Here is a 27,507-nt window from a genome sequence, read left to right on the forward strand (position 1 = left end):
CAGACTGCCTGGGCCTACTACAGGAGCAGGAGAGGATTGAAAATGTTTTCCATTGTCACCAAACCCCTGTAAAATCACAGGCAAGGCTCCCAGCTGCCTCCTCACCCTTCAGGGTCTCCTTTGAAGTACTGTAAGCTCCCCTCCATTTTCTCATTCCCTTCCTATTCCAGCCCCAGGAACTCCTGCGGTATCACTTTGTCCTTTGTGGGTTGGTTTTGTGTGTGTGTGTGTGTGTGTGTGTGTGTGTGTGTGTGTGTGTGTGTGTGTGTGTGTTTGAAATAGGGTTTCTCTGTGTAGCCCTGGCTGTCCTAAAACTCACTTTGTAAACTAGGTGAGCCTCAAACTCACAGAGATCCACCTGCCTCTGCGTCCCCAGTGATGGGATTAAAAGGCGTGTACCACACTCCCATCATCCTGTGCCATTTTTAGTGGTTTGGGCAACAGCCTCAAAACAGCTTCACAGTCTCTCCCTGAATACCCCGCCCCACCTGGCATTCCTCACAACTTATAATTATTTCCACATCTTGTCTTATTTTACTTGGCATTGTACTTGAATCCTTGTTGAAGGCAAAGATGGTTCAAGCCTCTTGGAGTCCCAGGTAAGGTTCAAGACATGCAGAACTTGGCTCCACACCTGTCATCCCGCACTTGAGAAGTGTAGGCAGGAGAGTCCAAGATCCATGCCAGCCTGGCTGCATAGTGAGATGTCTGGAGTAAGCAAGCCGTGGTCTAGCGTGACACGCACACAAACCACCATCACCACCAATAGCAAAGTAAACAGCACCAGTAGCTGGGTCTGTTCTCTGCCTGCAAACTCTTCCATCACCCTAGGCTTCAAGAGACCTGACTGCAAATAATAGCTGTGTCTGCACAGTTGACACCTGTGTGGGCCTCAGTTTCCACATCTGTAAATGCTCATTTTCTGCTGACAGGTAGTCCCCTCCTTCCCCCATGCCAATCCCAATTCAAGCATCATCACATCCCAGGGAACGACTACAGAACCTCTAGAAGTTTTTCCAGTTTGGAGAACAGATTCGAATCCCACAACTCCCTTTTGAGGTTTGGCGCTGGAGTCGCCACATACATGGCTTTCTCTAAAGAGCTGAGATCTCCCCTCCCGTCTGCTCCGTAACAAGGGTCCACCGCTAAAGCCACTTGCGAGGAAAAGCGAATTTATTGCAGGTTCCAACCTGGCACTTGGAGTGCACCGTCGGCCCGCAGCTTCTCCGCTCCACTGCCACCCACCGCGCAGCAGGAGCTCATTCCGCGCAGGCGCAATGCTTCTCTCTCTTCTCTTCGCGCCCCTCTCGGGGCCTCCTCGCCAGAAATCGAGGGTGCGCATGAGCCCTCCAGCAATCGGGTTGTGCAGGAGGAACCGGAATCCAACAGCGGGCCTCTGTGGGCCGCCGCCGTGGTGGGAGGGGAAGGGACAGGGCGCGCGCGCAGTGGCGCGCGGCGACTTCGCGGGTTTCCCGAAGCTCGCCGGTCGCGCGTGCGCCGCCCTGGCTCAGGGCCTGGTGCGGCGGGAACAGCGAGAACCCCGGCTCCTAGCCGGAGTCCCCGGCCCGCAGCCAGCCATTGCGCGCCACCTGACCCGCCGAGGGCCGGGCGGATGGGCTGAACTGTAGCAGCTCGGCGATCAAGGATTTGCATCGTTCCGACAGTTCGAGGCCGTCGGGGTAGAGCACGCCGCGCTTCTGGCGCCGGGGCAGGCCAGCAATGTCCGAGTCATCGAAGGGCATGCACCCGGTGACCATGACGTAGAGCACAACGCCCAGGCTCCATACGTCGTATTTCTTGGGGTCGTAGGGGATGCCCAGGAGCACCTCAGGTGACGCATAGGCGGCCGAGCCGCAGTAGGTGGTGCTCAGGTCTGGATAGCCGTGCGCCTGGCGGCCGAAACCGAAATCTGTGAGCTTGACGCGGCGCTCGTCAGGGCTCAGTAGCACGTTTTCGCACTTGAGGTCGCGGTGCACCAGATGGTGGTCGTGCAGGTAGCGCACGGCACCCGCGATCTGAGAGAAGAGTTCGCGCGCCTGTGACCCCGGGATGCGCCCGTTTCGCTGCACTGCCTGCAGCAAGTCGGTGGCTGCTGCTTCCATCACGATGTACAGCTTCCCGTTGCACACCTCGATGAACTCGAAGACGTGCACGATGTGCGGGTGCCGTACTCCCCGCAAGATGGACAGCTCTCGAGGCAGGAACTTGTTGACGAAGTCCGGAGGCGCTCGCCGACGGTCCACCACCTTGATGGCCACCGTCCCTTTATATTTCTTGGAGGTGGCTACCTTCACCTTGGAGTAGCTGCCCTCACCTATCGTGCGGCCCAGCTTATAGCCAAGTTCGCTCAGGAGCTTGTCGCCCGACATGGTGGCGCCCGGGGCGCGCGGGGAGCAGGAGGCGGCTGCTGTCGGGGGGCGGCCGGACTCCGATCTCGGGCCTAACCCATGGTGCTTGGCACCTGCACCCCCGTGCCCCCATGTGCCCACTCCCAAGGTCCTAGAGCCGCGATGACTTTTATTGCCCGGGTAACAATTTCTGCCTTGTGAAGTGACTGCGGGCGTCACTCAGCCTTGGGGTGGGGAGGTCCCCGCCCCGCGCTCCCTAAACCCTCTCAGGCTTTGTGACTCAATCGCTCTGAATGACCTGTTCCTCATGAGAGGGCCCTGGCTAGGGGCAGATCACTACTGTGGACCTAGCGTGGATGGTGGTACCCAGTCCCTTGCCTTGGCCCCTGGAGGTGGGGGGTAGAAAGGGGCGACCTGTGCAAAGCTCGAGGCTGACCACCATCGCTCAGGAAGGAAAGCAGGTGAACACCAAGGCTTTTATTACAAGGTACGGGATGCCTAGCAGAACTCCAGTGCCAACCACTGAATCAGGTCCCGTCCTGGGGTCAGAGCAAGGAAGGACTTAATGACCGAAGCAGGGTTAGCTGACGGGTGGGGAACCACCCAGGCGAACAGACTTCCGCCACACTCAAAATGGCAACCACACGTCACCTCACTTCCGCTGGTAACCGGAAGTTGGAGGTCTTGCAAGTATGGCGGCGTCGAAGGTGAAGCAGGACATGCCCCCACCAGGGGGCTACGGTCCGGTCGACTACAAGCGGAACCTCCCTCGCCGGGGACTGTCGGGTCAGTGTCGTTCCGGTTCGAGGTCGGAGGCCGGGCCTCGGTCACGCGGCTGGGCGGGAGCTGGCAGCCCGCAGACCTCCGTTTACGCAGTGAGGGAGGCGCGGTTGGGGTCTGGGTTCTCTATCGCAGCATCCCGTGGGACGAGACTGTTCATTTGCCCAATTTTCCAGTCGGCTTCCACAGTTTAGTATTTTAAACCTCCGAGAAACTCAAACTCGAAATTTGGAGACTTTGTTTCGTTTTAGGTTGGCCTATAACTTCTGATGTCTTTGCCGTCACTTCCCGAGGGTGCCTGATAGGTGCGCACCATTATGCGCAGTCTTCTTTTACCTCTTTGCTTCCTTCCTTCTTTCCTTCCTTCTTTTTTTTCCTTTTTCTTTCTTTTTTGCAGTTAGAGATTTACTATATAGCCCAAGCTGGCCTCAAAATCGAATTCTGGGATGACAGGCAGGTCCACCCAGTGCAAGAGTTTCTAAGTGTGTTGATTATACCCTAGCGCAGAACCAGGCCAGTCTGGAACTCCCGTCTGTCTACCTCTGCTCCGTAGTCCCAGGATGACAGGCATGTGCCCACCATATTGAGCTGCATCCTAACACTTTGAAGTGTGTAAAGTAACATTTAGAATTTTTTTATTGATTTCAAAAGGGAAAGAATCTGGAGAACATTAAGGTCCCCACCCTCAGTGCTCAGAGTTACAAGAATAGAATAGTTAGGGGTCCAGTTGGTATAGTGCCTGCCTAGGTTTCAAAGTCCCGGGTCCCACCCCTAGCACTGCATAAACAGTACTGAGTGGTAGACATCCATCATCCCAGCACTTAGGAGGCTGAGGCACAAGGATTGGGAGTTTAGGGTCATCCTGGGCTACATAGACCAACCTGGGCTACATGATGTCGTCTCCCTCTAAAAGAAAGAAAATAATGAACTTAGGGACTGGAGAGATGGCTCAGTGGTTAGGAGCACTTGCTGCTCTTCCAGAGGACTGAGTTTGGTAACTCCCTCCCTCTACAGATTTAGATTTTAATTCAGCAGACTTTTACTGTGCATATTATGCAAACTATGCCTCAACTAAAAAGCAAAACCTTCAGGCCTTATGTGTTGGTTCACCTGTGATCCCAGCACTGAGAAGCAAAGATGGGATCATGACAAGTTCAAGGCTAGCCTAGGCTATGTGGAGAGTTAGGCCAGTCAGGACTATATTTAAAAAAAAATCCCAAAACAAGCTGGGATGTGGTGATACACATCCTTAATTCTATCACTTGGGAGGCAGAGGCAGGCAGGTCTCTGAATTCAGCACCAGTCTGGGCTACAAAGTGAGTTCCAGGACAGCATACACATCTGGTGCCCGTACAAGCCAGAGAAGGGCATCAGATGCCCTAGAACTGAAGTCACAGACGGTTGTGAGCTGCCGGGTAAGTGCTGCAGACTGAAGAGCAGCAAGTGCTCTGTGGTTGTTTTTCCAGAGGGTTTCTCTGTGTGGGCCTTGGCTCTCTGGAACTCACAGATCCGCCTGCCCCTGTCTCCCCAGAGTGCTGGGATTAAAGGTGTGCACTCAGCTCTGTTTTCTAGTGTTTATTATTGGGAATTTGGGAGTGTGGAGGTCTGGGGATGACTTTGTTAAGTCAGTTTTCTTCTATCTCTATGTGGGTTCTAGGAATTAAACTCAGATCACCAGGTTTCTGTAGCAGGCATGTTTACCAGCTGAGCCATTTGGCAGCTCCTCTTTTTCATCTCTTTCTAAGTTAGAACTCACCCAAGCCCATGACCCTCTCAGACCTGCACCATATTCCTACATAGCATGTGCCCACAGGACACCTGAGACTAAGCTGCTGGACTCCTCAAGTCAACATCGTTTATTTATTTTTAGTTTTTATGTATTCCTGCATTTGTTTAGAGACAAAGCAATTGTAGCCCTTGAAATTCTCTGTAGCTTAGGATGACTGGCCTGGGCCTGTTCCCACCTCCTGAATGCTGGGGTGGCAGGTGTGTGTCACTGAGCCTGGCTTCTGTGGTGCTGGCTGTGGAACCCAGAGTTTGTGCCTGTGAGGCAAGGCACTCTGCCGCTGCGCCATCTGCCAGCCCTTCCTTTTGCTTTAAAGTCACCATGTGCTTTCCCCTCGTCTTCAGATCCTGAGACAGCTGTGCTGGGCCTTATTGCCCTGTACCTTTCTTGTTCTGTGGTTGTTGTTCTGAAACACTCATTTATTTGTTTGTTTGTTTGTTTCTAAGACTTATTTATTTAGAGACAGGACCTGGTTGGCCTGAAGCTATGTAGATCAGGATGGCTTCAAACTGAATCCGCCAGACTCTGTCTCCCAAGTGCTGGGACTGAAGGAGTGCGCCACCATGCCTGACTAAGATCATAGCTGTGTGTGCGCGCGCATGCAGGTGCTCGTGGAGGCCAGAAGGTGGCGTCAGATCTCCTGGGGCTGGAGTTCTAGGCACCCAGCGTGGGGTTTGCAAACAGACCTCTGGTTCTCTGGAGAGCAACAAACACTGTTAGCCCCAGTCATGGGTCCAGCCATGACAAGTTTTTGTTTTTTTTTTTTGTTTTGTAGCCCAGGCTGGTTTTCCTACTTCAGACTCATCCTTCCGAGTGCTGGGATGGCACACTGAAGCCCTGCCCCTGCTCTGTGTAGACCCGCTCCCCGACTGGCTGCAGACGGGCGAGGACAGTGCAGTGACAGTCCAGTCTTTGTTCATATCTGCACGTCCAGTGTCCTAAACTAGCTGGTGGGACACGCATGTCAGATTGCTTCCGGTCCCCTGCTCTCTGTATGCAGACCTCAAGCTGGCATCTTCCAGGCTGGTTTCTTCAGCTGGACCTGGCATCGCCAGCACACCTTACACCATGCTCAGCCCTGGAATTATTGTTGCTGTTATTTTTGGGTTTTGAAACAGCTTCGGGGTGTAGTCCAGGCTGACCCTGAGCTCAGAGATTCCCCTGCTTCTGCTACCTGAATGCTGGGCACCAGGCGTGGCACCAGGCAGCTTATGTGATTTTTATTATTGGTGACTTGGTGACTTGACTCTATTTTTTGTGCTGTGTCATTATCAGATATTCAACTCTGCAGATATTTTTCTTCCCTGAGGCCTGTTGAGCTAACAGTGTCATTTAGAACAGTTTCTCTTAAGGAGCCCTGCTGTGTTCTACTGGAGGCTATTTCTATAGTCACTGTTTCTGTGGGGCACCATGCTGTAGTGAGGGAAGCCGCAAACAGTGGTCCTTTCACCCTCCTCCCAAGTGTGGCGGTGTAGGAAAGCACCAGGCACTTGAGCTCTTCTTTCTCTGCGTAGCCCTGGCTGTCCCAGAACTCACTCCGTAGACCAGGCTGGCCTCGACCTCAGAGATCCACCTTCCTCTGCCTCCCAAGTTTAGGTTAAAGGTGTGCGCCATTGCCCAGCTCTTTTCTTTTTTTGTCTTTTTTTTTTTTTTCAGGATCTGATAATGTTAGCCTGGCTAGCCTAGAACTCTATGTAAACAAGGTTGAGGTATCAAGATCTGCCTGCCTCAAGGCTTTTGACACCACTTATAACCTTTTTTCTTTTTATGTTTCTTTTTTTTTTTTTTTGAGATGGGTTCTCATGTAGCTTCAGCTGGCCCCAAACTCCCTACGTAGCTAAGGATGACTTTGAACTCTTGATTTCCTATCTCCACTTTCTTTTTTTTTTTTAATACTTATTATGTATACAATATTCTGTGTGTATGCCTGCACCACACATATGTAAGAGGGCACCAGACCCCATTACAGATGGTTGTGAGCCACCATGTGGTTGCTGGGAATTGAACTCAGGACCATTGGAAGAGCAGGCTATGCTCTTAACCTCCGAGCCATCTCTCCAGTCCCTATCTCCACTTTCTAAGTGGTGAGGTCACAGGCGTGTGTCACCATTCCTGATTTATACTGTTAGGGGTGGAATCCAGAAGTTCAGCCTGGGACATCTTCAGCTCTTGCCTTCAGGCCTCCCTCCCCAGGTGAGCAGGGCCACTGTGCACCCGTGTGCAGCTGAGCAGACTCCTCTCCCCTGTTAAACTGCTGGGGCATGTTTATCCAAAGCCATACAATGTGGGGGTTTATTTGTGGAACAGGGCGTCTGGTTCTGTCCTGCTGCAAACGTGACTGTCCTTGTGCAGCCTGTCTGTGTGCACACAGCTGCCTGCTGAGTTGGGAGCTGTCACTTTTGAATCCAGGCCATTAATGCCCTGGGCACTTCTGCATAAACTTCATGACCTGACTGTGGGTTTCTGCAAAGGGGGAAGGGTTGAGGTTCTGATAGCCATTGTGTTGGATCTGCACTGTTTGGGGGAGCACTGCCACCGCCCTCAAGTTCACTGATTCAGGATGAATGACACAAGGTGGCAGCACCTCCTACAACTGCAGCTACTCCCCTCTCCCCATGGCACCTCCTGAAATGTAGCCATCCCAGTGATTACTGTAGCCAGCCAGGTGCAGCTGAAGGCTGGGGGTCAGCTTGCGGCCCCTCCTCCCTGGTCTCTCACTCTAGACACAGTGGGGCCACACTTGGGTGTCCGCACTTGAGGCCCAGAGCTCCCCACAAAGACCTGTTTGTTCTTCTGAAAAATTGCAGGGAGAAGCTGTGGTCAGATTTGGGGGCCCCTGAGGTTCTCTTAGCTGTTGCAAATGAGGGTACAGCTCTGGTGTAGACACCTCCCCAGTTTGGTGAGGGCTGACGATGCCTGCAATCAGCTAGCCAGAGATGGTCCTGAACACCTAGGGCTTCCACAGAGAGCTTGTACCTCTGGACCTGGGACCCCACCATCCTAGAGACCATGGCTGGAGGGTCTGGCCTCGGAGTCTTAGTCTGAACTGAGTGGGTGGGAAATATTTAGCTCCTGACCTAGCTGAGGGTCCGTTCAGGCTGCAGCCCCAGAACCTGTTCTACCCCTCTGTGTCTCAACCTTCTCCATGCCCTCTGTAGTCATTGGTGATGATCCCTGGAGCTTGTCCTGCCAGTAGGATTGGAGCTGCCCCTGCTAATCTTCAGTAATTATTTATGGTGGCACCTGTCTCCCCTGGGAATAGGGCAGGTGACCTATCCTGCTGAAACGGTGGTGCCCACACTTCCAGCCTATGTTGGTGGTGTCAGAGCCCTTTAAAGGCAGCTTCTATTTTGTTGTTTTTGTTATCGTTTGTTGTGTTTTTCCCCAAGACAGGGTTTCTCTGTGTAACAGTCCTGGCTGTCTTGGAACTCTGTAGACCAGGCTGGCCTCAAACTCACAGGGATCAGTCTGCCTGTGTCTCGAGTGCTGGGATTAAAGGTGTGCGCCACTACACCTGGATCAGTGGTTCTCAACCTTCCTAATGCTATGACCCTTTAATATAATTCCTCACCTGTGGTGGTGGTGGCACACGTCTTTAATCCCAGCATTTGGAGGCAGAAACAGGCAGATCTCTGTGAGTTCAAGGCCAGCCTGGTCTACAAAGAGAAACCCTATCTCAAAAAACAAAAATAACAAAAAATATAGTTCCTCACATGACCCCAGCCTATAAAATTATCTTCATTGTTACTTCATAACTAATTTTGCTATGGTTATGAAGCATAATGTAAATATCTGATATGCAGGATATCTGCGACCCCTGTGAAAGGGTTGTTTAAACTCTGAAGGGCTCATGACCCATGTGTTAAGAAACACTGTTCCAGACCCTGGGGCTCTCCTGTGTCCCTGTGGCCTGTACCTTCCAGAAAGGGTGGCAGCTCGGACTGCCTAGTACCCTGACCTAGAGCCCAGGAATTAGAGACTGTCATGGGGAAGTGGCTGAGGAAGGACAGGCACCTGTGGAGGAGGGGAGAACCAGCAGGTACTTCACAGAGAGAGCCAGTGTTGCTGAATTGGGGGGGGGGGGTCCTGGAAGGACGGTCTGAGCAGGAAGCCTCCTTCTCTTGCAGGCTACAGCATGTTCGCGGTGGGCATCGGGGCCTTGCTCTTCGGCTACTGGAGAATAATGAGGTGGAACCGGGAGCGCAGGTAGGGCCCTGCTCACCACAAGGGCTTCCATGAGGGTGGTGGTGGTGTCCTTGGCTGGCTGCTTGTCCAGGGCCTTACCTAAAGTGAAGAGCTGGTGACCAGCCTTCATCTGTTCCCTCCCTGACCAGGTTAGCATAAACAGTAGGTCACCAGGCCAGCTATGACTGGGGTTTGGGACATAGAGAAAGACCAGCCAGAGCCACACAGTGAGAGCACAACAGGAAAGGAACCTGGCCATGGGAAGCAGGGCCCCTGGAGGCCAGAGAGACTAGGATCATGAATGATGAGGGGTGTTGCTGGGCAGAGCCCCGCCAGAGACCTCTTCCTGGGCCACATCACTGGGCTGCTTCCCCAGCCTCTGAAGCTGAGAGGCTCCTGACTTTCTGCCGGGTAATAGTTGTGGGGAAACCTGCAGGCCCAGCATCCTGCTATTTTGAGAACAAAGGGAAATTGGTTTGTAAGGCCATAGCCTGGTGATGAGTGTGCCCCCCTCTTCACCCAGATCATCAGACGGGGCTATTTTTAGGATAAAATAAATTTTATTTGAAAGGAAAGTGTGAAGCCAACACTTTTGTGGCTGCTGTCGTCTGCCAGCTGCCGCCTTGTCTTCCTGTCCCAACTTAGGTGGCTAGCCTTGCCCCACCCCCACCCGGTCCCCATCCCCACCAGCTTCCTGCGTGTTCCACACTCCCTCAGTGAGCCCATTTAACCCAGAGTGGGTGTGGTGGTTTTACAGGCGCCTGCAGATTGAGGACTTGGAGGCCCGGATTGCTCTCATGCCGCTCTTTCAGGCAGAGATGGACCGGAGGTAGGCAGGTTGGGAGGGGCTCTGGGTCAAGGAAGGAACAGAGTGGTTGCTCTTGGTGGGTCTGATTTCAGCCCCGCCTTATGGCCACAGGACCCTGCAGCTTCTTCGGGAGAACCTGGAGGAGGAGGCCATCATCATGAAAGACGTGCCTGACTGGAAGGTACGCTCAGGGTTGGGGTAGGGTGGGGTGGAGTGGAGTGGTGTGGCCAGCTGGGACTGATAAGGACTGATCCTGACCTTGACCCTGCCCACAGGTGGGTGAGTCTATGTTCCACACCACGCGCTGGGTGCCGCCCCTCCCCAGCGAGTTGTATGGGTTGCGCCCAAAGGAGGAGTTGGACAACGCCAACTACGGCTTCACCTGGTACACGTAGGGTCCGAGCCGACGCCCACAATAAAGAATAGTCAAGTAAATGCCATCATGTGACTCTTGCGTCTTCACCTGTCTGCTACCCGGACTCCTCAGGGTTAAGTCATCCTGTGCTTTGGCCAATAGCTGTACGCAGTGCCTCTCAAGCAGGCATTCAGCCACAGGGCTCCGCCCATGGGGCTTGCTTAAAAGGCAGCGGGGAGCCCGCTTGCCTGTGTGACCATGAACAGCGGTGCCTGCAGCGACAAAGGCCCAGGAGAGGCGCCAGAGGAGAGGTGCTTTCTCAGGTTAGCAGGTGACAGGGAGCTGAGGCCTGGGTAGAGGCAGGGGAATGACTGGGGTGGGTCCTAGGGTCTGCTGGGAGCTTGCGGGTGCAGCAGTAGCTGAGTTGCCAGGGAAACCGCATTCCAGGCAAGCCGACCCTCAGTTCCCCTCACTGTTTGTGCAATTATCCCGAGGGACTTGGAGTTACACAGAGGCTTTGAATATCAGCTGCCACTGGAAGCCAAGAAAGCTCGGGGTGGGGGTTATGGATTATGACGCTGGTTCATTTCAGGGCACAGAGACAGTGTGTGCAGGCCACAAGGTGAGCAACGGCGATGGGTACGGGTGTTGGGGAGAGCACCTCCGGTGCCCTTCTAGAAGTGATTCAGGGTTGTCAGACTCAGTTCCTTTTTCAGACCTCAGCACTGGGCCTGAAAAGAGACCCTAGCCTTGCTGTCCTTGTCTTAGGAGCAGCATTGATGGGGTGGGGGGAGACCTCCCTCCTAACAGTCTCCAAATAGCAGAAGGGCTTCCCTGCTGGTCCCGTGAGCTCTTGTCCACTCTGTTCTCCAGAGTTAGCTGCTGCCCCTTGGTCGGGTTATTCCCCTGACTGCCCGCTGTCGGGAGGAGACCATCACCACCACCCCTGCAGAGGCAGCCATGGCTGTCAGACAAAGGTGGGGGCTAAGTCTCTGCACAGCAATGCATGTGCTTGCCAGTGGAGACCAGAGGTCTACATCAGGTGTCTTCCTTTATTTTTCTCCACCTGATTTTTTTGAGACAGAGTCTCTCACTGAACCTAAACTTGACTGATTTCATACTGGCTGGCCAGTGAGTGAGATCCACACATCCTCCTGTCTTGGCCAGTACCTTGCCAGTGCTTGGGTTACAGGCACACCTGCTGCACCCAGCTGGGTTTTTTCCCCCATGGGTTCTGAGAATTAATCTAAGGTCATCATGCTTGCAAGGCAAGCAGTTTACCAACTTAAGGCATCTCTTGATTGTGGGGTGTGTGTGTGTGTGTGTGTGTGTGTGTGTGTGTGTGTGTGTGCGCTGGTGCCTGTGGGGGTGACAGGCATTGGATCCCTTGGCACTGGAGTTGCAGGTGGCTGTGAACTGCTTGGTGTGGGTTCTGAGAGCTGAACTCAGTCCCTGCAAGAGCAGTACAGTGATCCATCTTTCAGCCCCACAAACTTGTTTTTTGAGACAGAATTTCACTAAGTAGACCAGCTGGCTCAGGACTTGTGATGGTCCTGCCTCACCCTCCAGGTGCTGGGATTCAAACATGTACCACCATGTCTGTGCACACCGATTGTGCTGTCCCAGAAGCTGGGCAAGTAGCCCAGGGCCCCTTCATCTAACTGCAGCACCACACCCGCCTTTCTAGGGTTTCTACCCTGCACCTGTGCTCCTATGTCTTCCTCACAGTGCTTTGTTTGCAGGGGGGTGGTAGATGGTTGTTCTCTTTGTAGCCCAGGCTGTCCTGGAACTCAGAGATCCGCCTGCCTCTGCCTCTGAATGCTGGGATTAAAGGCGTGTGGCACTGAGTGCCGTCTGTCCTGCTTGTTCCAGTGCTCTAACTTCTTGCTTTTACCTCCCTTGGAGCTCCTCCCTCCAGGATGCCCTGACTGTGGTCATCTCTTGGCATCTGAGGCCCACTGAGCCTGTCCTTAGGGGCCTCTATGAACAGGCAATTCATAAAGGTTATAAATGCAGAAGCCCCTCTCCACCTGTGTCTCGCCTCTCCTTCCTTTAAAAAATTTTCATTACATTTATTGCCCCTCCCCCGTGTGAGTGTGAGCATGTGGAGCGGGGAAGACAGTTTGTGACCGCTGGCCAATAGGCACAGCTGGAAAGACTGATGGCACCAAGCGGGCCCTGTGCTACCCCAGCCCTGGTTCTCTAGAACAGTCTCTCTTGCCAGCTCACCTGGCCCCCAGCCTCTGCTCTGCTTCCCATGATCAGACATGCTTAGCACTGCCATTGCTTTCTAAAAATTCTTTTTTTCCTAGTGCTGGGTATAGAATGTGGGACCTCACACATGCAACATTAAATTGCTAATGACTTTTGAACACAGACTCGTGAATTATGTAATCTATTCTTGCCTTCAGTTTGTTAGAGGTAGAGGTAGCTCTTAGCCAGGTTGGTCCAAATAATCTTTTCTTTCTTTTTTAAGATAGGGTCTCGTGTCCATCACTGATGGCACGTACCTTTGATAGGGTCTCACTACATAGCCCTGATTGGCCCGCAGCGAAGGCTGCTCTTAAACTCACACAAATCTGCCAGCCTCTGCCTCCCGGGTCCTAGAATTAAAGGCATGGGCTACAAAACCAGTCTCAGATATCTTAATTTTATTGTCCTGTAAGATGGGTCGTCAAGGGTCTCATAGTTGAGGGTCCCATTTCCATTTTCCCCCCTGGAGTCCTAGAACTTCCTCATTGGTCCTTGCATCAGAATCAACTCACCTCCCGGTCAAATTTTTTAAGTTTTTTTTTAAAGTTTTTTTTTAAGGTTTGGGGGTGGGTGAGGGAAGAGAACTAAGAGTCCGACGACACCCTGGGATATGTGGCTTGGGGGGATCAGTCTGTATTCAGAATCTTTTCTCCTGATCTCTGGGTTGCTCAGCTTTCTTTGAGGTTTAAAAAAAAATGCTGAGCCACATGTGCATCTTTCACCACCAGAGGGCGCTCATGCCTCAGGCTGCGACTGCCATTTCAAACCAAGCTTGTGGGATGGGGAAACAGGGCAAGAAATGATGGCCCCTGAAACTCCTCGTGGGTAAGGACGAGGCCAGAGCCTTCCGCCGGATCTGGGCAGCCATCCTCGAGTCTCCGTTCCCTTTCTGCGCCTCTGAGCGTGTTGTCCGACTCTGCCCGCAGCATCTCGGAGGCGGCCGCTCTGGAGCGGGAGCTGCTGGACGAGTACCGCTTTGGGCTGCAGCAGCTGGTGGAACTATGCGGGCACGGCAGTGCGGTGGCTGTGGCCAAGGTACTAGCCCCCTTTGCTCGGGGCTACTTCAACCCATCGCTTGCGTGGGGAAGCTGAAGTACAAGGCTTCGTTTTCAGGCTCACTTCAAGGGAGAAGTGGGGTCCTCAGACTCAGATGGGGAACACCTACAGGGTGGGGCTTGGGCCCTCGAATTGCAAGCCTGGTTCCCCTAGAAGTGCAACCCATAAGAGCTTACCTACCATCTGAACACCCCTAAATGTCCCCACGAGGAAGCAGGTCCGGATGGGCAGGGTAGTCAAATGAGGTCTGAAGCAGTACTCAGGTGCCCCCAATATGACAGGAGAGTGTGGATGACGCCAGAGGAGCTGGCTTTGAGGCCCACTGAGCCTGCCCTTAGGAGCCTCTATGAACAGGCAATTCATAGAGGTTATAAATGCAGAAGTCCCTCTCCGCCTGTGTCTCGCCTGTCCTTCCCTTAAAAAAAATTTTAATTACATTTATTGCCCCTCCCCCGTGTGAGCGTGAGCATGTGGAGCGCGAAAGACAGTTTGTGGGCACTAATGTTCTTCCACCATGTGGGTCTCAAGAAAACTCCTTTACCTGCTGAGCCACCTCACTGACCCTCTTCGGTAGCCCAGACTGTCCTCGTGGTGGCTTGCAACTGCCAGTCCAGCAGCTCCTGAGGCAGGAGTATTGCTGCAAGTCCAAGACCAGCCTGAGCGAGAACCTCTCAAACAATAACAACAACAACAACAAAACATGTAGACAAATTGAGTTTCTGAAATAGAAGGCAAACAGGAAATAGTAAAGGCAGGAGCGGGACAGACAGATGGTCTAGGCGCCACGTTTGTCCGATTGCGGACCTTCCTCCGGGTTAACCCCACTTTTCAGTGTAACTTGGGGGTATCTGCGCCAGGAAAGTAGGGATTGTGTCCAAAGTGCATGGAGTAAACAAACCACACTGGGCCTGTACGCAGACCACCACTCTGTCCCTCTGCTACGCCCCAGGCGTTCCCTTTGCCCTCGCTGTCGCGCAAGCAGAGGACGGTACTGGTCGTGTGCGGCCCGGAGCAGAACGGCGCTGTGGGGCTAGCGTGTGCCCGGCACCTGCGGGTGTTCGTGAGTAGCAGGGTCCTATGGCGGGGAACAGAGCTGGGTTGGGGTTCCGCTGGGGACAAGAACTGGGGTGGTCTCCCTCCTGCTGCCGCCATCACCAGACCCGGGTTCCCCCAGGACTACCAGCCCAGCATCTTCTGCCCGGCGCGTTCGGCCGACGCTCTGCACTGCGACCTGACCACGCAGTGCGAGAAGATGGACATTCCCTTCCTGTCCTTTCTGCCCGCCGAGGTCAGCTGAGCCTACCCTGACCCCGCCCTGACCCGTCCCCAATCCGGCCCCTCACACCGCCCACCCCCTCCCCCCAGGTGCGGCTCATCGAAGACGCCTACGGGCTGGTGGTGGACGCAGTGCTAGGCCCCGGAGTGAGGCCGGCGGAGGCGGGCGGGCCCTGCGCGCGCGCGCTGGCCACTCTGAAGCGGCTCTCCATCCCGCTCGTGAGCCTGGACGTCCCTTCAGGCACGCCACCCAGGAGCAGTCTGGTCACCCCAGTCTGTTTTCTCCATTCACCTTTTCCAGCCTCAGTGTCTCCCTTTTACACCCCCCAGCCCCAGCCTTGGTTTTCCTCATTCAACCTCAATTTCCGCGTCTGCCCTCATCCTGTTTCACACCCTTCCTAAGGATGGGGAAGTTACAAGTGGCTGCCCCAAGTGACCCGGTGTCCTCTTGGTCCGGGTACCCAGCTAAACGGGCACCACCCACCGTTGGCCCTGCTGCAGAGCAGATGTGAGCTCAGTCCTCAGAGGCCACGCCTGCCAGGGACAAACAGCTTTCAGTCCTCTTTGGGGGCTGTATGGTAGTGTCCCCAGTTTGAGGGTCCCAGGACCAGTCCAGATCAAGACCAAGGCATAGCTGGTCTGGGAAGAGGAGATAGGTTGCAGGTGGACCCGAAAAAAGAGGGACCCTGCAGTTGGAACCCTCTTATTAGAGAGAGGAGCAGGTGGCTTATTTATTATGGTTTAATGCCTGAGGCAGGAAGGAAGTCCGAGGTGCTTGTCCTCGGACAGGGTTGACAAAGACTCCTGGATGGTTTGGGATGGGCCAGAGGGCCAGGGAGACGTGAAACCCAGTGGGGAGGTAAGGGCACAGTTCTGAGGGAGGGTCTCAGGTCACAGGTACAGGGTGGGAAAACTGGTCGGGGTGGGGGGTTGGGGGTGAGGAAGGTCTGGTCTGACTGAGCAAGGCGGCTTCTGTCTGCTGGGGCACAGATCAGAAGACAGAGGGACCGTGGAAAGGGAGTAAGCGGTTCTGCGGTCAGCAGGTCTGACCACTACCCACGTGTCGGAGGTTGAGGCACGGAACCTGGAGGGAGACAGGGCAGACCCTGCCCGGGAGCCTCGGTCTTCCCAGCTCCCCCTCTTCCGCCCTCAGGTTGGGACACCGAGGCTGGCGGCGACGCAAAGGATGAGGTGCAGCCCGACGTGCTAGTGTCCTTCGCTGCGCCCAAGAGCTGCGCGAGTCGCTTCTCCGGGCGCCACCACTTTGTGGTCGGCAGGTTCGTGCCTGACGACGTGCGCCGCAAGTTTGGCCTGCTCCTGCCAAAATATACTGGCACCGACTGCGTGGCCGCGCTGTGACCTGTACCAATAAACATCTCCACCATCTCTCCCTCCGCCTCCTTTGTGCGCCAGACCAGGGGGGTGGACGAGTGGAGAAGGAACTTCCCTCGCGGTTTGAGGAGAGGAGTTGCGCCGTGGAGCTTCCTAGAATAGAGGGTAGACTCGGGTGGGACTTGGGCTGTCAGGAGTCTCCTAGAGTTAAGACCGAAGTTAAACACGATAGATAATTTCCAGCCGCCGAAGTGTCCAGCAGTTTCAAGTTTAAGACCAAATGGCGCCTCCCACGCGACACGGGATCTAGTTGGAGAAGGCGGAGGAGGAACGTGGGCTGCAGTCTGAGGGCGAGGCACCGCCGGAGGCCTAGAGAAAGGGCAACCTAGAGTGGTTTTATAGGGGCGTGGCTTGCGGCCGCGTCCCGCCCCCATCAGTCCCTAGCAAGCGCCCGACCCGCCCCAGTCCGATCCGAGCGCTTTGCAGAGCCGCTGTGACCTGGCGATGGCACCACCACTGCCCTTGCTCTGTCTCTGCATCGCAGCCGCGCACCTAGTGGGAGCGCGAGGTGAGATGCCCTGGGGCCGGGAGGCTGATCACTGTGCGCGCATCAAAGGGGGTGGGTGGGGCACCTCACGAGCTTCACAGAGAGCAGAGCGACCGAAAGAGACCTCTTCTTTCCATCCTCTCTGGGGATAGAGCACCAGGCCAGGAGTTGACCATGGATCGGAGCTGTCCCTATGCGTAGCTGGTGACAGGCCCATTTCTCAGAAGACTGAGGCTCCAAGAAGAAGGGGTTCGCCTGAATCTGTCACCCCTCCTAATCCATCTTGGAAAGTTGGAGGCCAGAGAAGCCAAAGACTTCTCTGTTAACACCTTGAACCCCATCTAGAAAGAACGGGGAGAGTAGGGCAAAAGGAACTTCTAGGAAAAGAACGCAGCGGTCTGCAGGCAGAGGCACCGCAGAATGCACGCGACTAAACTTGTGTTTGATGAACACTTGAGTCTGAAGGACAGGGCTTCAGGGTCCACTGCCAGTAATGGGACTAGCAGCCGAAGGCATAGCGCTGCAGACCCCAGGGCTAGAGCTGTTTCCTATCCCGTGAAATGCAGTGGTCCTGTTGCACCAGAGGGGGGTCCCAGCGGTCCCCCATCTTGCACTCTTACAGATGCTAACCTCACCAAGGAGCGCACTGCAGCGACCAGGGATCTTGTAGGATGGCCGCCAGACCCCGGCCAGCCCTCGCCAGCCCTGGAGGACTGGGAGGGTAAGTCGTCTCTGCGACCGAGTTGTGTGACCTGGGCATGGTGGAGATATGGGGGAGGGTGGGGAGAGTAGTCCTTGGACATCGCAGCTTCTGGAAACCCTGACCCCAGGGCCCCAAGCTGGAGGGACTGACGGGAGGTGGGGACCCGGGCTCAACACGCGGTGCCCGCAGAGGCCAGCGAGTGGACGTCGTGGTTCAACGTAGACCACCCCGGAGGAGATGGCGACTTCGAGAGCCTGGCAGCCATCCGCTTCTACTACGGTCGGGCGCGCGTGTGCCCGCGGCCGCTGGCGCTGGAGGCGCGCACCACAGACTGGGCGCTACCGGCCTCCATGGGCGAGCGCGTGCACGCCAACCCGGCACGCGGTTTCTGGTGTCTCAATCGGGAGCAGCCCCGAGGCCGCCGCTGCTCCAACTACCACGTGCGCTTCCGCTGCCCAGTGGGTAAGGTAGTCCTGGGCGGACGGGGACAAAGAAAGTGTGACCCTGAGGAGCAAGATCCGGTGAGAGCTGGGCCTGCGTTTCCACCGAGGTGGGGTCGTGTGGGCGTGGCTTCGATGAGACACACCTACACCCTGCGGGCATTGGTTTGAGGGGGCGAGTATCGACGTGCCAGGACCCCAACAATCCATCCTGAATAGCTCAGTGCTGGGGGATGGCTTGAGCCCCCCCCCCCGTCATATTCAAGACTGATGGGGAACAGCAGGGTTAACCAGGAGTGCACCCAGCAGGGAGCCGGGGTGTGTTCTGCAGTCAGGGTGCGTGTCTGCCAGGGAACCGGATCCGCTTAGTCCAGAGAGCCCGCTGTAGGGGGCTGACAGCTCCTTATCTTCCTCCTTGCTCCGCAGAGGCCGCATGGGGCGCATGGGGCGCGTGGGGTCTCTGCTCCAAGAGCTGCGGGTCAGGCCGTCGCCTGCGCCGCCGCAGCTGTCAAAGCTCTTCTGGGGATAAGTGTCCTGGGAGCCCCCAGGAGGCGCAGAAGTGCGTGAGGTCCAGGTGTCCAGGTAGGAGGGGATGGGCCCTGAAGAGGGACGGTCAGGGGTGGGGCCTGCATAAAGAGGAGCCCAGAGGGCAGAATTAGTTGAAGAGGCAGGGCCAGAAGAGGCCAGGCCAGTAAAGGGAGGAACTTGGGACCTAGGTCGGGGTCTAGAAGGGTCCAATATTGGCAACCCCTTCCCTCCTTTGCCCGATGGACCGTGACTGCGCACAACCGAATGCTATTTTACTGGGCATAGAATCCTAGGCGCAAGGGAAAGGGACTGCGCAAAAGGTCGGTAGATGCCAGGCAGGCATGGCCAGACGCGAGGGGCCATTTCCTCTAGTGCACACACAAAGGTAGCCCTGTGTGCAGATGCAAGCCAGTTGCATACTCTGAGTGAACGCATGTAGCATTCAGCCTCCGCCTGCCCTGCTCGCCCACGCAGACACGTGCTCACACCTTGGCAGACACAATGCCCAGGCCCTTCCAGGGCCAGCCAGGAGGGGACTGGAAATTCCACAAACATGGTCTGTAACCGCTGCAGCAGAGCCCTCATAGGGTGGGGACCCCACCCCATCTCCGGCACCTCTCCCTTCAAGTTTCCACTGTAATTTTCCATTTTGTAAAGAAGTGGCAGCATTAGCAGCGAGACAGATGTTGTCCAAGACAGCCCCTGGCTCCTAGCCCTGCCTAGGTGTTCCTGTGGACGAGTTCTCCTCGCCATCTTTTGTGAATCAACTTCTTGGGTCCCCTCCTCAGAGTTTCTTTCCCGCGTCTCTGGATCCAGCTACCTCCAACTAGTCCAGCTGTGCCCATTCATTCCTGTCTCCAGACTCACTCAAATCCAGCCACACTGATGCCTGAGGGGACTTGATGGGGTGGGGTATGTTTGTTGAATGACTGAGTGCAAAACTCTCCCCAAGAGTTCTCTCTACCTCCTCCCACCCCCGTGTTCCCCTAGGGTGTAGCTCTGACAGCTCTGACCACATCCTCTTGGGTTCAGTGGTCACCCCATCTGGGCGACCACTGCCAGGAGCCAGGGTCTTCCTTCAAGCTCGACCTGGCACTGTAGCCACCAGTGACACCCACGGAACCTTCCGGGTTCCTGGAGTCTGTGCTGGCAGTCAGGTCAATGTCAGTGCCCAGATGGATGGCTTCTCAGTTGGTACAGCCCAGGCCCATGCCAACAGCTCCAACTCAGCCGTGGTCACCATCGTCCTTAAGGAGTTAGGTGAGTGTCCTTAGACACCCCAAGAACGTAGGGGTGACAGGGGAGGATGTTTCAGGCCAAGGGAAAAAAACCAAGATGTGACTCACTTGTTGACAGTACAGGGTGAGGCAGGCTGTCCCTGAGAGAACGGGAGGAAAAGGGGGTCGCTGGGGGTATAGCAGGGTCATGAACTTGGCCAACTCCTATTCCCTCAGGAAAGCCATACCTGGTAAAGCACCCCGAGTCCCAAGTGAGAGAGGCAGGTCAGCACGTGATCTTCTGCTGCAAGGCTTCGGGGACCCCCATGCCTAAGAAATATTCCTGGTGAGTGTCTTCATGAACTGAGGGAACTAGTGAGCTTTGGGGTGGCAGGAGTTCCTGTAACCCTGTGGTACCTCTAAAAACCTCAGGTGTTGTTTGTGATGAACACTTTATCCAGGCGCCAAGGCAGGAGGACTGTTGTGAGCTTGAAGTAGTGTGGGCTACACAGTGGTGGCACCATGTCTCAGAAAAAAGAAAACAAAGCAGGTCTGGCAGGGCACACCAGGGGCTCAAGGATCTGCAGTTCAAAATCAGCCTAGGGTCGACAAAACATAAACCTCCTCCTAGTGACAGAGGTGGTCGGGCCACCATCCCTGAGATCCCCACGATGTGATCCAACTGCCTCCTTCAGGTTCCACAACGGGACCCTGCTAGACCGGCGCCAGCACGGGTCTGGGCCGCACCTGGATCTCCAGGGGCTTCGCGAGGACCAGGCAGGGGACTACCACTGCAAGGCCTGGAACGAGGCTGGTGCCGTGCGCTCCCGCGCCGCCCAGCTCACAGTGCTCGGTGAGCAGCCCGGTCCCGCCCCACCCGAGCCCAGCCCACGCCCCCTCACCTCACTTACCCTTCTTTGACCCGGGTGTGTGGACTCCCCAGCTCCCGGCCAGCCGGCCTGCGACCCCCGACCTCAGGAACATTTGATCAAGCTTCCCGACGACTGCGGCCAGCCGGGCGGTGGCCCCGCATACCTAGACGTGGGCCTGTGCACGGACACGCGCTGCCCGGGCCCCGAGGGCTCCGGCCTTCGCTGTGGGGACGCGGGCGCTCGCTGCTGCTCGGTGCTGCGCCTGGAGAGCAGGGACATCCGCTGCTCCGGCTACGTACTCCCGGTGAAGGTGGTGGCCGAGTGTGGCTGTCGCAAGTGCCTGCCCCGACGGGGGCTGGTGAGGGGCCGCGTGGTGGCTGCGGATTCGGGGGAGCCCCTGCGCTTCGCCAGCATCCTACTGGGCCGTGCGCCCATCGGCTTCACCTCCTACCAGGGCGACTTCACCATCGAGGTGCCGCCGGCCACAGAGCGCCTCGTGGTGACCTTCGTGGACCCGAGTGGCGAGTTCGTGGACAGCGTTCGCGTGCTGCCCTTCGACCCCCGCGGCGCCGGCGTGTACCACGAAGTCCGTGCGCTGCGCAAGGCGGCCACAGTGCTGCTGGACGCTGAGCGCGGCGGTGCAATCCCGCTGGGCGGCGCGGAAGAGGCAGCGGCGCCTGCGCTAGGTGAGCTGGTTTTGCCACCCGGTACCTTCCGCCACCCCGACGGCCGTCCCTACGCCGGGCCGGTGGAGGCGCGTGTCACCCTCGTGGACCCCCGTGACCTGGCGTCGGCGCGCGCGGCGTCCAGCGACCTGCGCTTTCTGGACAGCTCGGGCGAACTGGCGCCGCTGCGCACCTACGGCATGTTCGCCGTCGACCTGCGCGCGCCCGGCTCTGCAGAGCAGCTGCACGCGGCGCGCGCGACCGTGCGTGTGGACGCCGAGCACGTGCGCATGCCCGGCCACGCGGAGGCGCTGGCACTCTGGTCGCTGGAGCCCGGGACCGGCCTGTGGGAGGAGGAGCGGGCGGAGCAGGGAGGAGGCGGCTTCCGGCGGGAGGAGGCGGCGGCGCGCGTGCGCAGGGAGGAGCGCGCCTTCCTCGTGGGCGCGCTCACCGTGCGCGAGCGCCGCCTCTTCAACCTGGACGTGCCCGAGCGGCGCCGCTGCTTCGTGAAGGTCCGCGCCTACGGCACCGACCGCTTCGCGCCCGCCGAGCAGGTGCAGGGCGTGGTGGTGACGCTGCTCAACCTGGAGCCCGCGCCCGGCTTCACGGGCAACCCGCGCGCGTGGGGCCGCTTCGACAGCGTGGTCACCGGGCCCAACGGCGCGTGCGTGCCCGCCTTCTGCGACGCCGAGCGGCCCGACGCCTACACGGCTTTGGTGACAGCGACTTTGGGCGGCGAGGAACTGGAGGCCGCTCCGTCGCGGCCACGCGCGACCGCGGCCACCGTTGGTGTGGCACAGCCCTTCCTGGAGCGCCTTGGCTACCAGCGCACAGACCACGACGACCCGGCGCTCAAGCGCACCGGCTTCCGCGTGAATCTTGCGCGGCCACGCGCGGGCCGTGAGTCCGAGGCGCGTGGGCCCGTGTATCCATGGCGCCGTCTGCGCGACTGCGAGGACGCGCCGGTCACCGACAGCCACTTCCGATTCTCGCGCGTGGAGGCGGACAAGTACGAGTACGACGTGGTGCCGTTCCGGGAGGGAGCGCCCGCCTCGTGGACTGGAGACCTGCTGGCCTGGTGGCCCAACCCGCAGGAGTTCCGCGCGTGCTTCCTGAAGGTGCGGCTGCAGGGCCCGCAGGAGTATATGGTACGCTCGCACAACGCGGGCGGCACCCACGCGGCCACTCAAGGCCGCCTCTATGGCCTTCGTGACACCCGCAGCGTGCGCCACCCCGAGCGCCCCGGCGCCTCGGCCGCCTGCGTGGAGTTCAAGTGCGGCGGCATGCTGTTTGACCAGCGCCAGGTGGACAGGACGCTGGTGACCGTGACCCCGCAGGGCAGCTGCCGCCGCGTGGCCGTCAACACGCTCCTGCAGGACTACCTAGCCCGCCACCCACCTCCTGCTTCCAACGACGACCCCACGGCCTTCGCTATGCTCGCTCCGCTCGACGCGCTGGGTCACAACTATGGCGTCTATACGGTCACTGACCAGAGCCCGCGGCTGGCCAAGGAGATCGCCATCGGCCGCTGTTTCGACGGCTCCTCCGACGGCTTCTCCCGGGAGATGAAGGCGGATGCGGGCGTGGCTGTCACCTTCCAGTGCCGTGAGCCCCGCCCCAGACCCAGCCTCTTCCAGCGGCTGCTGGAGAACCCGGAATCAGCGCTCGGTGACATCCGTAGGGAGATGGGCCAGACCACCCGCGATTCCCGGGTTGCCCAAACCCAGGCCAGAGATTCTGGCTCCTAAGGCGTGCACCCTGGACAGTGACCTAGTCCACGACCTCATTCCTCTTCCTTGCTTTAGACTCCGTTGTCTTCAAAAAGCCTTGCTCCATTTGTCCTCAGGCTTCTGGTTCCTGTTTCCCCTTTCCTGCCCAGAATTCGGTCAAGACCAAAACTACGGGTGCTGATGGAAGTTTTGGGCAGGCAGCTGTGGCTCTGTGACCAGAAAGAATGGCCTGCAGTGGTTGAAGCCAGGGCCTGGGACATGGTGTCCACCTGAGGCCTGTGCTTCACCCAGCTGAGGCGGGTTCTGGTTCACCCCCATGCTCTGTCCTTTCTTTCAGGTGCCCTAGGTCCGCAGCCTGTTTGTGAGCTGTGTGGGGCTCCCTGCCCAGCTCCGGTTCTTTCGGTTCTGAGGTCATATTTATTGAGATAAAGTCCCAAGTAGGTGGGTGTGAGTGGGGGTCCAGTGGGGAAAAGATGCTTTGGGGTCCCCATGCAGTGGAAGCCAGGGTACTTGGGAATGCCCTCTGCTTGGGGGCAGGTGCTATGGGCTCAATTAAAAATGTTTTATTCCCAACCTGTTGTGTCTTTTGAAAAGGATGAGGCTTGGTTGGGACTGAAGCTGAGCGGGTTGTGATCCCAGCACTAGGCAGCTGAGGCAGGGGAATTCTGATACCCAGCCTGAGCTACAGAGCCAACATGTCTTGGAAAACCAAAACCCACCAAACAAGGTTTGGAGGCACACAGGGTCCTGTGTGTCAGCAGCTCTGGGACTCCTAAGGGGCATGGCATACCTGTGTCAGGTGCCTGACTGCAAGGGTATGACAGCAGCCTAGGCCCTGACCTAACAAACAGCTGCGTGCTGGGCCTGGTGGCCTCCTGGCACCGGTGCCTGACTAGGGGCCCAGAGCTACAAGACAAGGAACAGTGCTGCTAGGGAAGCTCCTGAAACAGGCAGTAGCCATTACCACAACTGCTGCCTTGGACTTCCTCAACACAGACTGCTGTACTGGCCTGGGCACCTTCATGCTGAGGGCCAGCCACACCTTGGCCAACAGCAGGGGCTACAGGCACCGTTGGTGCCTTCCTAGCCTCAGATGGTCAGGGCATGGTAGAATTTGGACCTGCTCCCAACTCCAGTGGGCAGACAGGCTGACGCCACAACACAGGTGTGCTGATGATGCCCCCATTTTCCAAAGAAACTGAAGTCTGAGTTGTGTCAACAGGAGGGGCCCCTGAGGACCCCTGCAGTGCCCACCCAGCCTTGAGTGTGAGACCCCGGGAGAAAGGTGATTTGGTCATTTTGGTTTGAGATCTCAAACTCACTACATAGTCAAGGACGACCTTGAATTTGTGATCCTCCTGTCTCAGTGCTGGGATGATGGGTGTGTGCCCACTTTATGTAGTCACAGGAATGGAGTCCAGGGTTTTGTGTACACTAGGCAAGTACTGCAACTGAGCCACATCCCCATCCCAAGAAAGAGTCCTATGTCTGCCTAAATTCCCCGGAAGCAGGGTCCAATCACTTAGGGCCTACACACCCCTTCTTTATTACCCACCATGCAAGTTTTGACAGCTGTGTGATCCTATGACGGTTGGCCAACAGCCAAGCACACAGGACCCCTTTTGGGGTCAGTTCCTGTGAACCCCACAGTTCCTCCCCATGTGGCTACCCCACAGATGTCTTCACTTCAACTAACTTCCAGACTTTGCTTAGGCCTGGCCACTCACGAGCCCCCCTGTGTGGCAAGCATCTCCTGGCAGAGGTCATTTTCACCCATACCAGGAACACCTTCCTGTACCCTGAGGGATGTGAGTCTCAAAGGGCCAGTAAACAGCTAGCAAGTTGCCGGGTGCTGATGGTGCTCACCTTTAATCCCAGCAGTCGGGAGGCAGAGGCAGGCTTGAACTCGGTGAGTTCAAGACCAGCCTGGTCTACAAGAGCTAGTTCCAGGACAGGCTCCTAAAACTACAGAGAAACCCTGTCTTGAAAAACAAAAACAAACAAGCAAACAACAGCTAGCAAGTCCAGACCCTGGCCTCTTCCCCAGGGCTCAACTGGACCTGTACAGGAAAGCGGCTTAAAGACCCGCTCCCCCAGAGCTGTGCCAGAGCTGCCTGGAGCAAGGCAAGGGTTACCCAGCACTGCGGTTCCTCTGATGAGGTGTCCAACCCTCTTGCCAAATACCTTCCTTGAGAAAGTGTTGGGGTTTCTCTAGCTGCCAGCTAGGTTCTAGGGGGGTGACTGGCCTGGCCCTGGACCCTTTCTTAGTGTGAGGTGGGGTCAGTGGGAGCCTCCCTCTAGCTGAGCCCAGAGGGTTGTGAACTAACAGGGCAGCATTCACCCCCAGTTTCCACATGAGAAAACTGAGACTCCAAGAGAAGGGAGTGCTGCCCTGTGCTGGCAGGCTGCTCCGCCTTTATTCTGCCCTGGTGCTCAGACCCAGCCTCCCTCCTGGAACCTCAACCACAGCTTCTGGAAAATCCATTACCCCCTCCACCCCCAGCAAGGCTGCCAGGACACGCCCTTGGCGGGTGTGTATGGGGGGAATCAGGGCCAAGACCCCCCAGAGACCCAGCTCCTGCCACCTTGAGGTCAGCTCAGGGCACAGGAGGCCCAATGTCCTGCCCCCAACATTTTAGATTTTATAATTTTAGAACCAGGGGTTCTTAAAATTCCTCACACCATGATGTAGAGAAAAATATTGGACCAGTAAAATACTTAAAACAAGTTTGAAAACAGCAGAATCCAAGAGGAAGGATGGCAAGACAGACGTGCACCGAAGGCTGCCGGATGTGGCCCTGGAGTTGCCGGACTTGCTTTTAAGGGACCTTAATGCATACGTAGTATATTGAAGTACCAAGCTCTGTTTTTTTGTTTTTGTTTTTCAAGACAGGGTTTCTCTGTATAACAGCTCTGGCTGTCCTAGAACTCACTTTGTAGACCAGGCTGGCCTTGAACTCAGGTCCCCCTGCCTCTGCCTCCTGAATGTTGGTATTAAAGGTGTGTGCCACCACCCAACCCAAGCTTTGTTTTTAGGGAAAATGGCTCGGTTCTGTTTCATAGCTGAAGGCCTCAGCTAGTGTGGACACTGTAACTGGGGGTACAGACACTGTAACTGGGGGGTATAGACACTGTAACTGGGGGTACAGACACTGTAACTGGGGGGTACAGACACTGTATAACCTGGGGAGTATAGTAACTGGCCATTTCTATTTGTTTTTTAGAGACAGGGCCTCCTGCTTCTACCCCGAGCACTGCAGAAGAGATGTGAACTACCATGCCAGCTAGGAACCGGGTCTTGAAGCTGTGTTAGGGTTTGGCGGGTAGATGAGACAGGAAGGGCATGGGCAACTGGAACAGCACGTGCATTCTCTCTTCCCAACCTCCCTCCATCCCTCCCTCTCTTCCCTCCCTCCCTCCCTCCCTCCCTCCCTCCCTCCCTCCCTCCCTCCCTCCCTCCCTCCCTTCCTTCCTCTGCAGGAGTATAGAGGTCAGAGGACAACTTTGTGGAATTGGTTTTCTCTTTCCTCCTTCATGTGGTCTCAGGGATTGACCTCATATTCTCCCGTTGGTGCCCAGCCTAAGTTACACAGTTTCTCAGGACAGACCTCCACTCCCTACAGCTCCCACGAGCTCTGCTTCTAAGACCTGCCTCTCTGGTGGCACTGAGGTCTGTTCTCCCCACATGGCCCGGCACCCCCTCTCCACAGCTCAGTCCTGGCAGAACATCTCTGGCTTTCCTGGAGTGGCCACCCACCACTTCCCCACTGTCTGCCTCTCTCATCAGCCTCAGGGATGGGGCTGTGCTGGTCTCAGACCCCAAGAACTGAAGCTGGCCTGGCAGGCAGTGACTCCTGCTAGTGGGGGATACACGGCACCTCTGTGGGATGGGGTCTTGGGGTGGGAACAGAGACCAGGCTGAGGAGACCAGCATGGGGAGAGGGGACTTGAAGCTGTTGGACGCAGACATGGGGAGACAGACATGGCCTCACCCAGGGCCACTGTGTCAGTCAGAGCCAACATGCCTGCCCATCCTTGGGCCTGAGGTCAGGTTTTCCTGGCCACACCCTATCTCTGTCTCTTACAGTCAGATATCCCTTCTTTTTCCCGCAGCACCTTCTGGACACCTAGCTGGTATCCATCATCCTGGGACCAGGATGCACTAGGCAGGGCACTGTCACCTTTATGGAGTCCCATGCCCTGAGGCCACACCATACCCCCCTGTGTCTGTGCCCCACAATCACCTCAGCCTAGGATGCTGGACTAATAGCTCGGGATCTCCAGATCTGCCTACAGCTGAGTGCCCTGGGTACATCCCCCGCCCCCTTGAAGCCCAAGAACAGAGTGGGCTAGGGGAACCCCAGGCCTTCAAGCTCCCATCTGCTTTTGCAGTAGAGGCCCGAGTCCCTCCCTCCCTTTGCTGACTCAGCCCTGGAGCAGGCAGCACCGCCAGACCTCAGTTATGTCCTCAAAGGCTGCCTGGCCCCAGACAGTGCTGGAGCACGGCTGAGCCAGGCAGAGGGGAGGCCACAGCTCCCATTCCCTCTTCCTGCCTGAGGGTTTCTGGAGACATGAACCCCCAAAGGGCCAGGTCAGCATTGTGAGGATCCCGTGCAGAACACAGGTA

At 56.6% G+C, this 27,507-nt stretch overlaps 4 protein-coding genes across 5 annotated transcripts; 3 read left to right on the forward strand and 1 right to left on the reverse strand.

Annotated features, from left to right (window-relative positions):
- Positions 1 to 771: 771 nt before the first annotated feature.
- Tssk6 (testis specific serine kinase 6) lies at positions 772 to 2,855 on the reverse strand. Its single transcript, XM_075987290.1, has one exon. It carries the CDS (start codon positions 2,367 to 2,369, stop codon positions 1,548 to 1,550), a length of 822 nt encoding a protein of 273 aa, XP_075843405.1. The 5' UTR covers positions 2,370 to 2,855; the 3' UTR covers positions 772 to 1,547.
- A 125-nt stretch (positions 2,856 to 2,980) lies between these two features.
- Ndufa13 (NADH:ubiquinone oxidoreductase subunit A13) lies at positions 2,981 to 10,347 on the forward strand. Its single transcript, XM_075987293.1, has 5 exons — positions 2,981 to 3,134; positions 9,042 to 9,120; positions 9,857 to 9,928; positions 10,019 to 10,088; positions 10,183 to 10,347. Exons 1-5 carry the CDS (start codon positions 3,041 to 3,043, stop codon positions 10,300 to 10,302), a joined length of 435 nt encoding a protein of 144 aa, XP_075843408.1. The 5' UTR covers positions 2,981 to 3,040; the 3' UTR covers positions 10,303 to 10,347.
- A 40-nt stretch (positions 10,348 to 10,387) lies between these two features.
- Positions 10,388 to 16,235, forward strand: Yjefn3 (YjeF N-terminal domain containing 3). 2 transcript variants are annotated; one of them, XM_075987291.1, is made up of 6 exons: positions 10,388 to 10,585; positions 13,442 to 13,550; positions 14,521 to 14,631; positions 14,746 to 14,859; positions 14,937 to 15,087; positions 16,000 to 16,235. In XM_075987291.1, exons 1-6 carry the CDS (start codon positions 10,521 to 10,523, stop codon positions 16,203 to 16,205), a joined length of 756 nt encoding a protein of 251 aa, XP_075843406.1. In that variant the 5' UTR covers positions 10,388 to 10,520; the 3' UTR covers positions 16,206 to 16,235. The 2 variants fall into 2 exon arrangements, with proteins under 2 accessions (XP_075843406.1, XP_075843407.1); XM_075987292.1 differs by lacking the exon at positions 10,388 to 10,585 and adding an exon at positions 12,642 to 13,340.
- A 446-nt stretch (positions 16,236 to 16,681) lies between these two features.
- Cilp2 (cartilage intermediate layer protein 2) lies at positions 16,682 to 23,453 on the forward strand. The gene is made up of 8 exons (XM_075987294.1): positions 16,682 to 16,746; positions 17,348 to 17,446; positions 17,618 to 17,890; positions 18,295 to 18,450; positions 19,387 to 19,656; positions 19,851 to 19,959; positions 20,309 to 20,466; positions 20,557 to 23,453. The coding sequence occupies exons 1-8, from the start codon at positions 16,683 to 16,685 to the stop codon at positions 22,896 to 22,898; spliced, it is 3,471 nt and encodes a 1,156-aa protein (XP_075843409.1). The 5' UTR covers position 16,682; the 3' UTR covers positions 22,899 to 23,453.
- The last annotated feature ends 4,054 nt before the right edge of the window (positions 23,454 to 27,507 follow it).

Source organism: Microtus pennsylvanicus, chromosome 9, assembly GCF_037038515.1.
Source record: "Microtus pennsylvanicus isolate mMicPen1 chromosome 9, mMicPen1.hap1, whole genome shotgun sequence".
Taxonomy (NCBI): Eukaryota; Metazoa; Chordata; class Mammalia; order Rodentia; family Cricetidae; genus Microtus; species Microtus pennsylvanicus.

Coding starts and splice junctions, on each gene's coding strand:
- Tssk6 (XM_075987290.1), bottom strand. CDS start 2,369: ATGTCGGGCGACAAGCTCCTGAGCGAACTTGGCTATAAGCTGGGCCGC.
- Ndufa13 (XM_075987293.1), top strand. CDS start 3,041: ATGGCGGCGTCGAAGGTGAAGCAGGACATGCCCCCACCAGGGGGCTAC. Junction 3,135..9,041: donor CCCTCGCCGGGGACTGTCGG/GTCAGTGTCGTT, acceptor CTTCTCTTGCAG/GCTACAGCATGTTCGCGGTG. Junction 9,929..10,018: donor CAGGCAGAGATGGACCGGAG/GTAGGCAGGTTG, acceptor TTATGGCCACAG/GACCCTGCAGCTTCTTCGGG.
- Yjefn3 (XM_075987291.1), top strand. CDS start 10,521: ATGAACAGCGGTGCCTGCAGCGACAAAGGCCCAGGAGAGGCGCCAGAG. Junction 10,586..13,441: donor GAGGAGAGGTGCTTTCTCAG/GTTAGCAGGTGA, acceptor CTCTGCCCGCAG/CATCTCGGAGGCGGCCGCTC. Junction 15,088..15,999: donor GAGCCTGGACGTCCCTTCAG/GCACGCCACCCA, acceptor TTCCGCCCTCAG/GTTGGGACACCGAGGCTGGC.
- Cilp2 (XM_075987294.1), top strand. CDS start 16,683: ATGGCACCACCACTGCCCTTGCTCTGTCTCTGCATCGCAGCCGCGCAC. Junction 16,747..17,347: donor GCACCTAGTGGGAGCGCGAG/GTGAGATGCCCT, acceptor GCACTCTTACAG/ATGCTAACCTCACCAAGGAG. Junction 18,451..19,386: donor CGTGAGGTCCAGGTGTCCAG/GTAGGAGGGGAT, acceptor GTGTTCCCCTAG/GGTGTAGCTCTGACAGCTCT.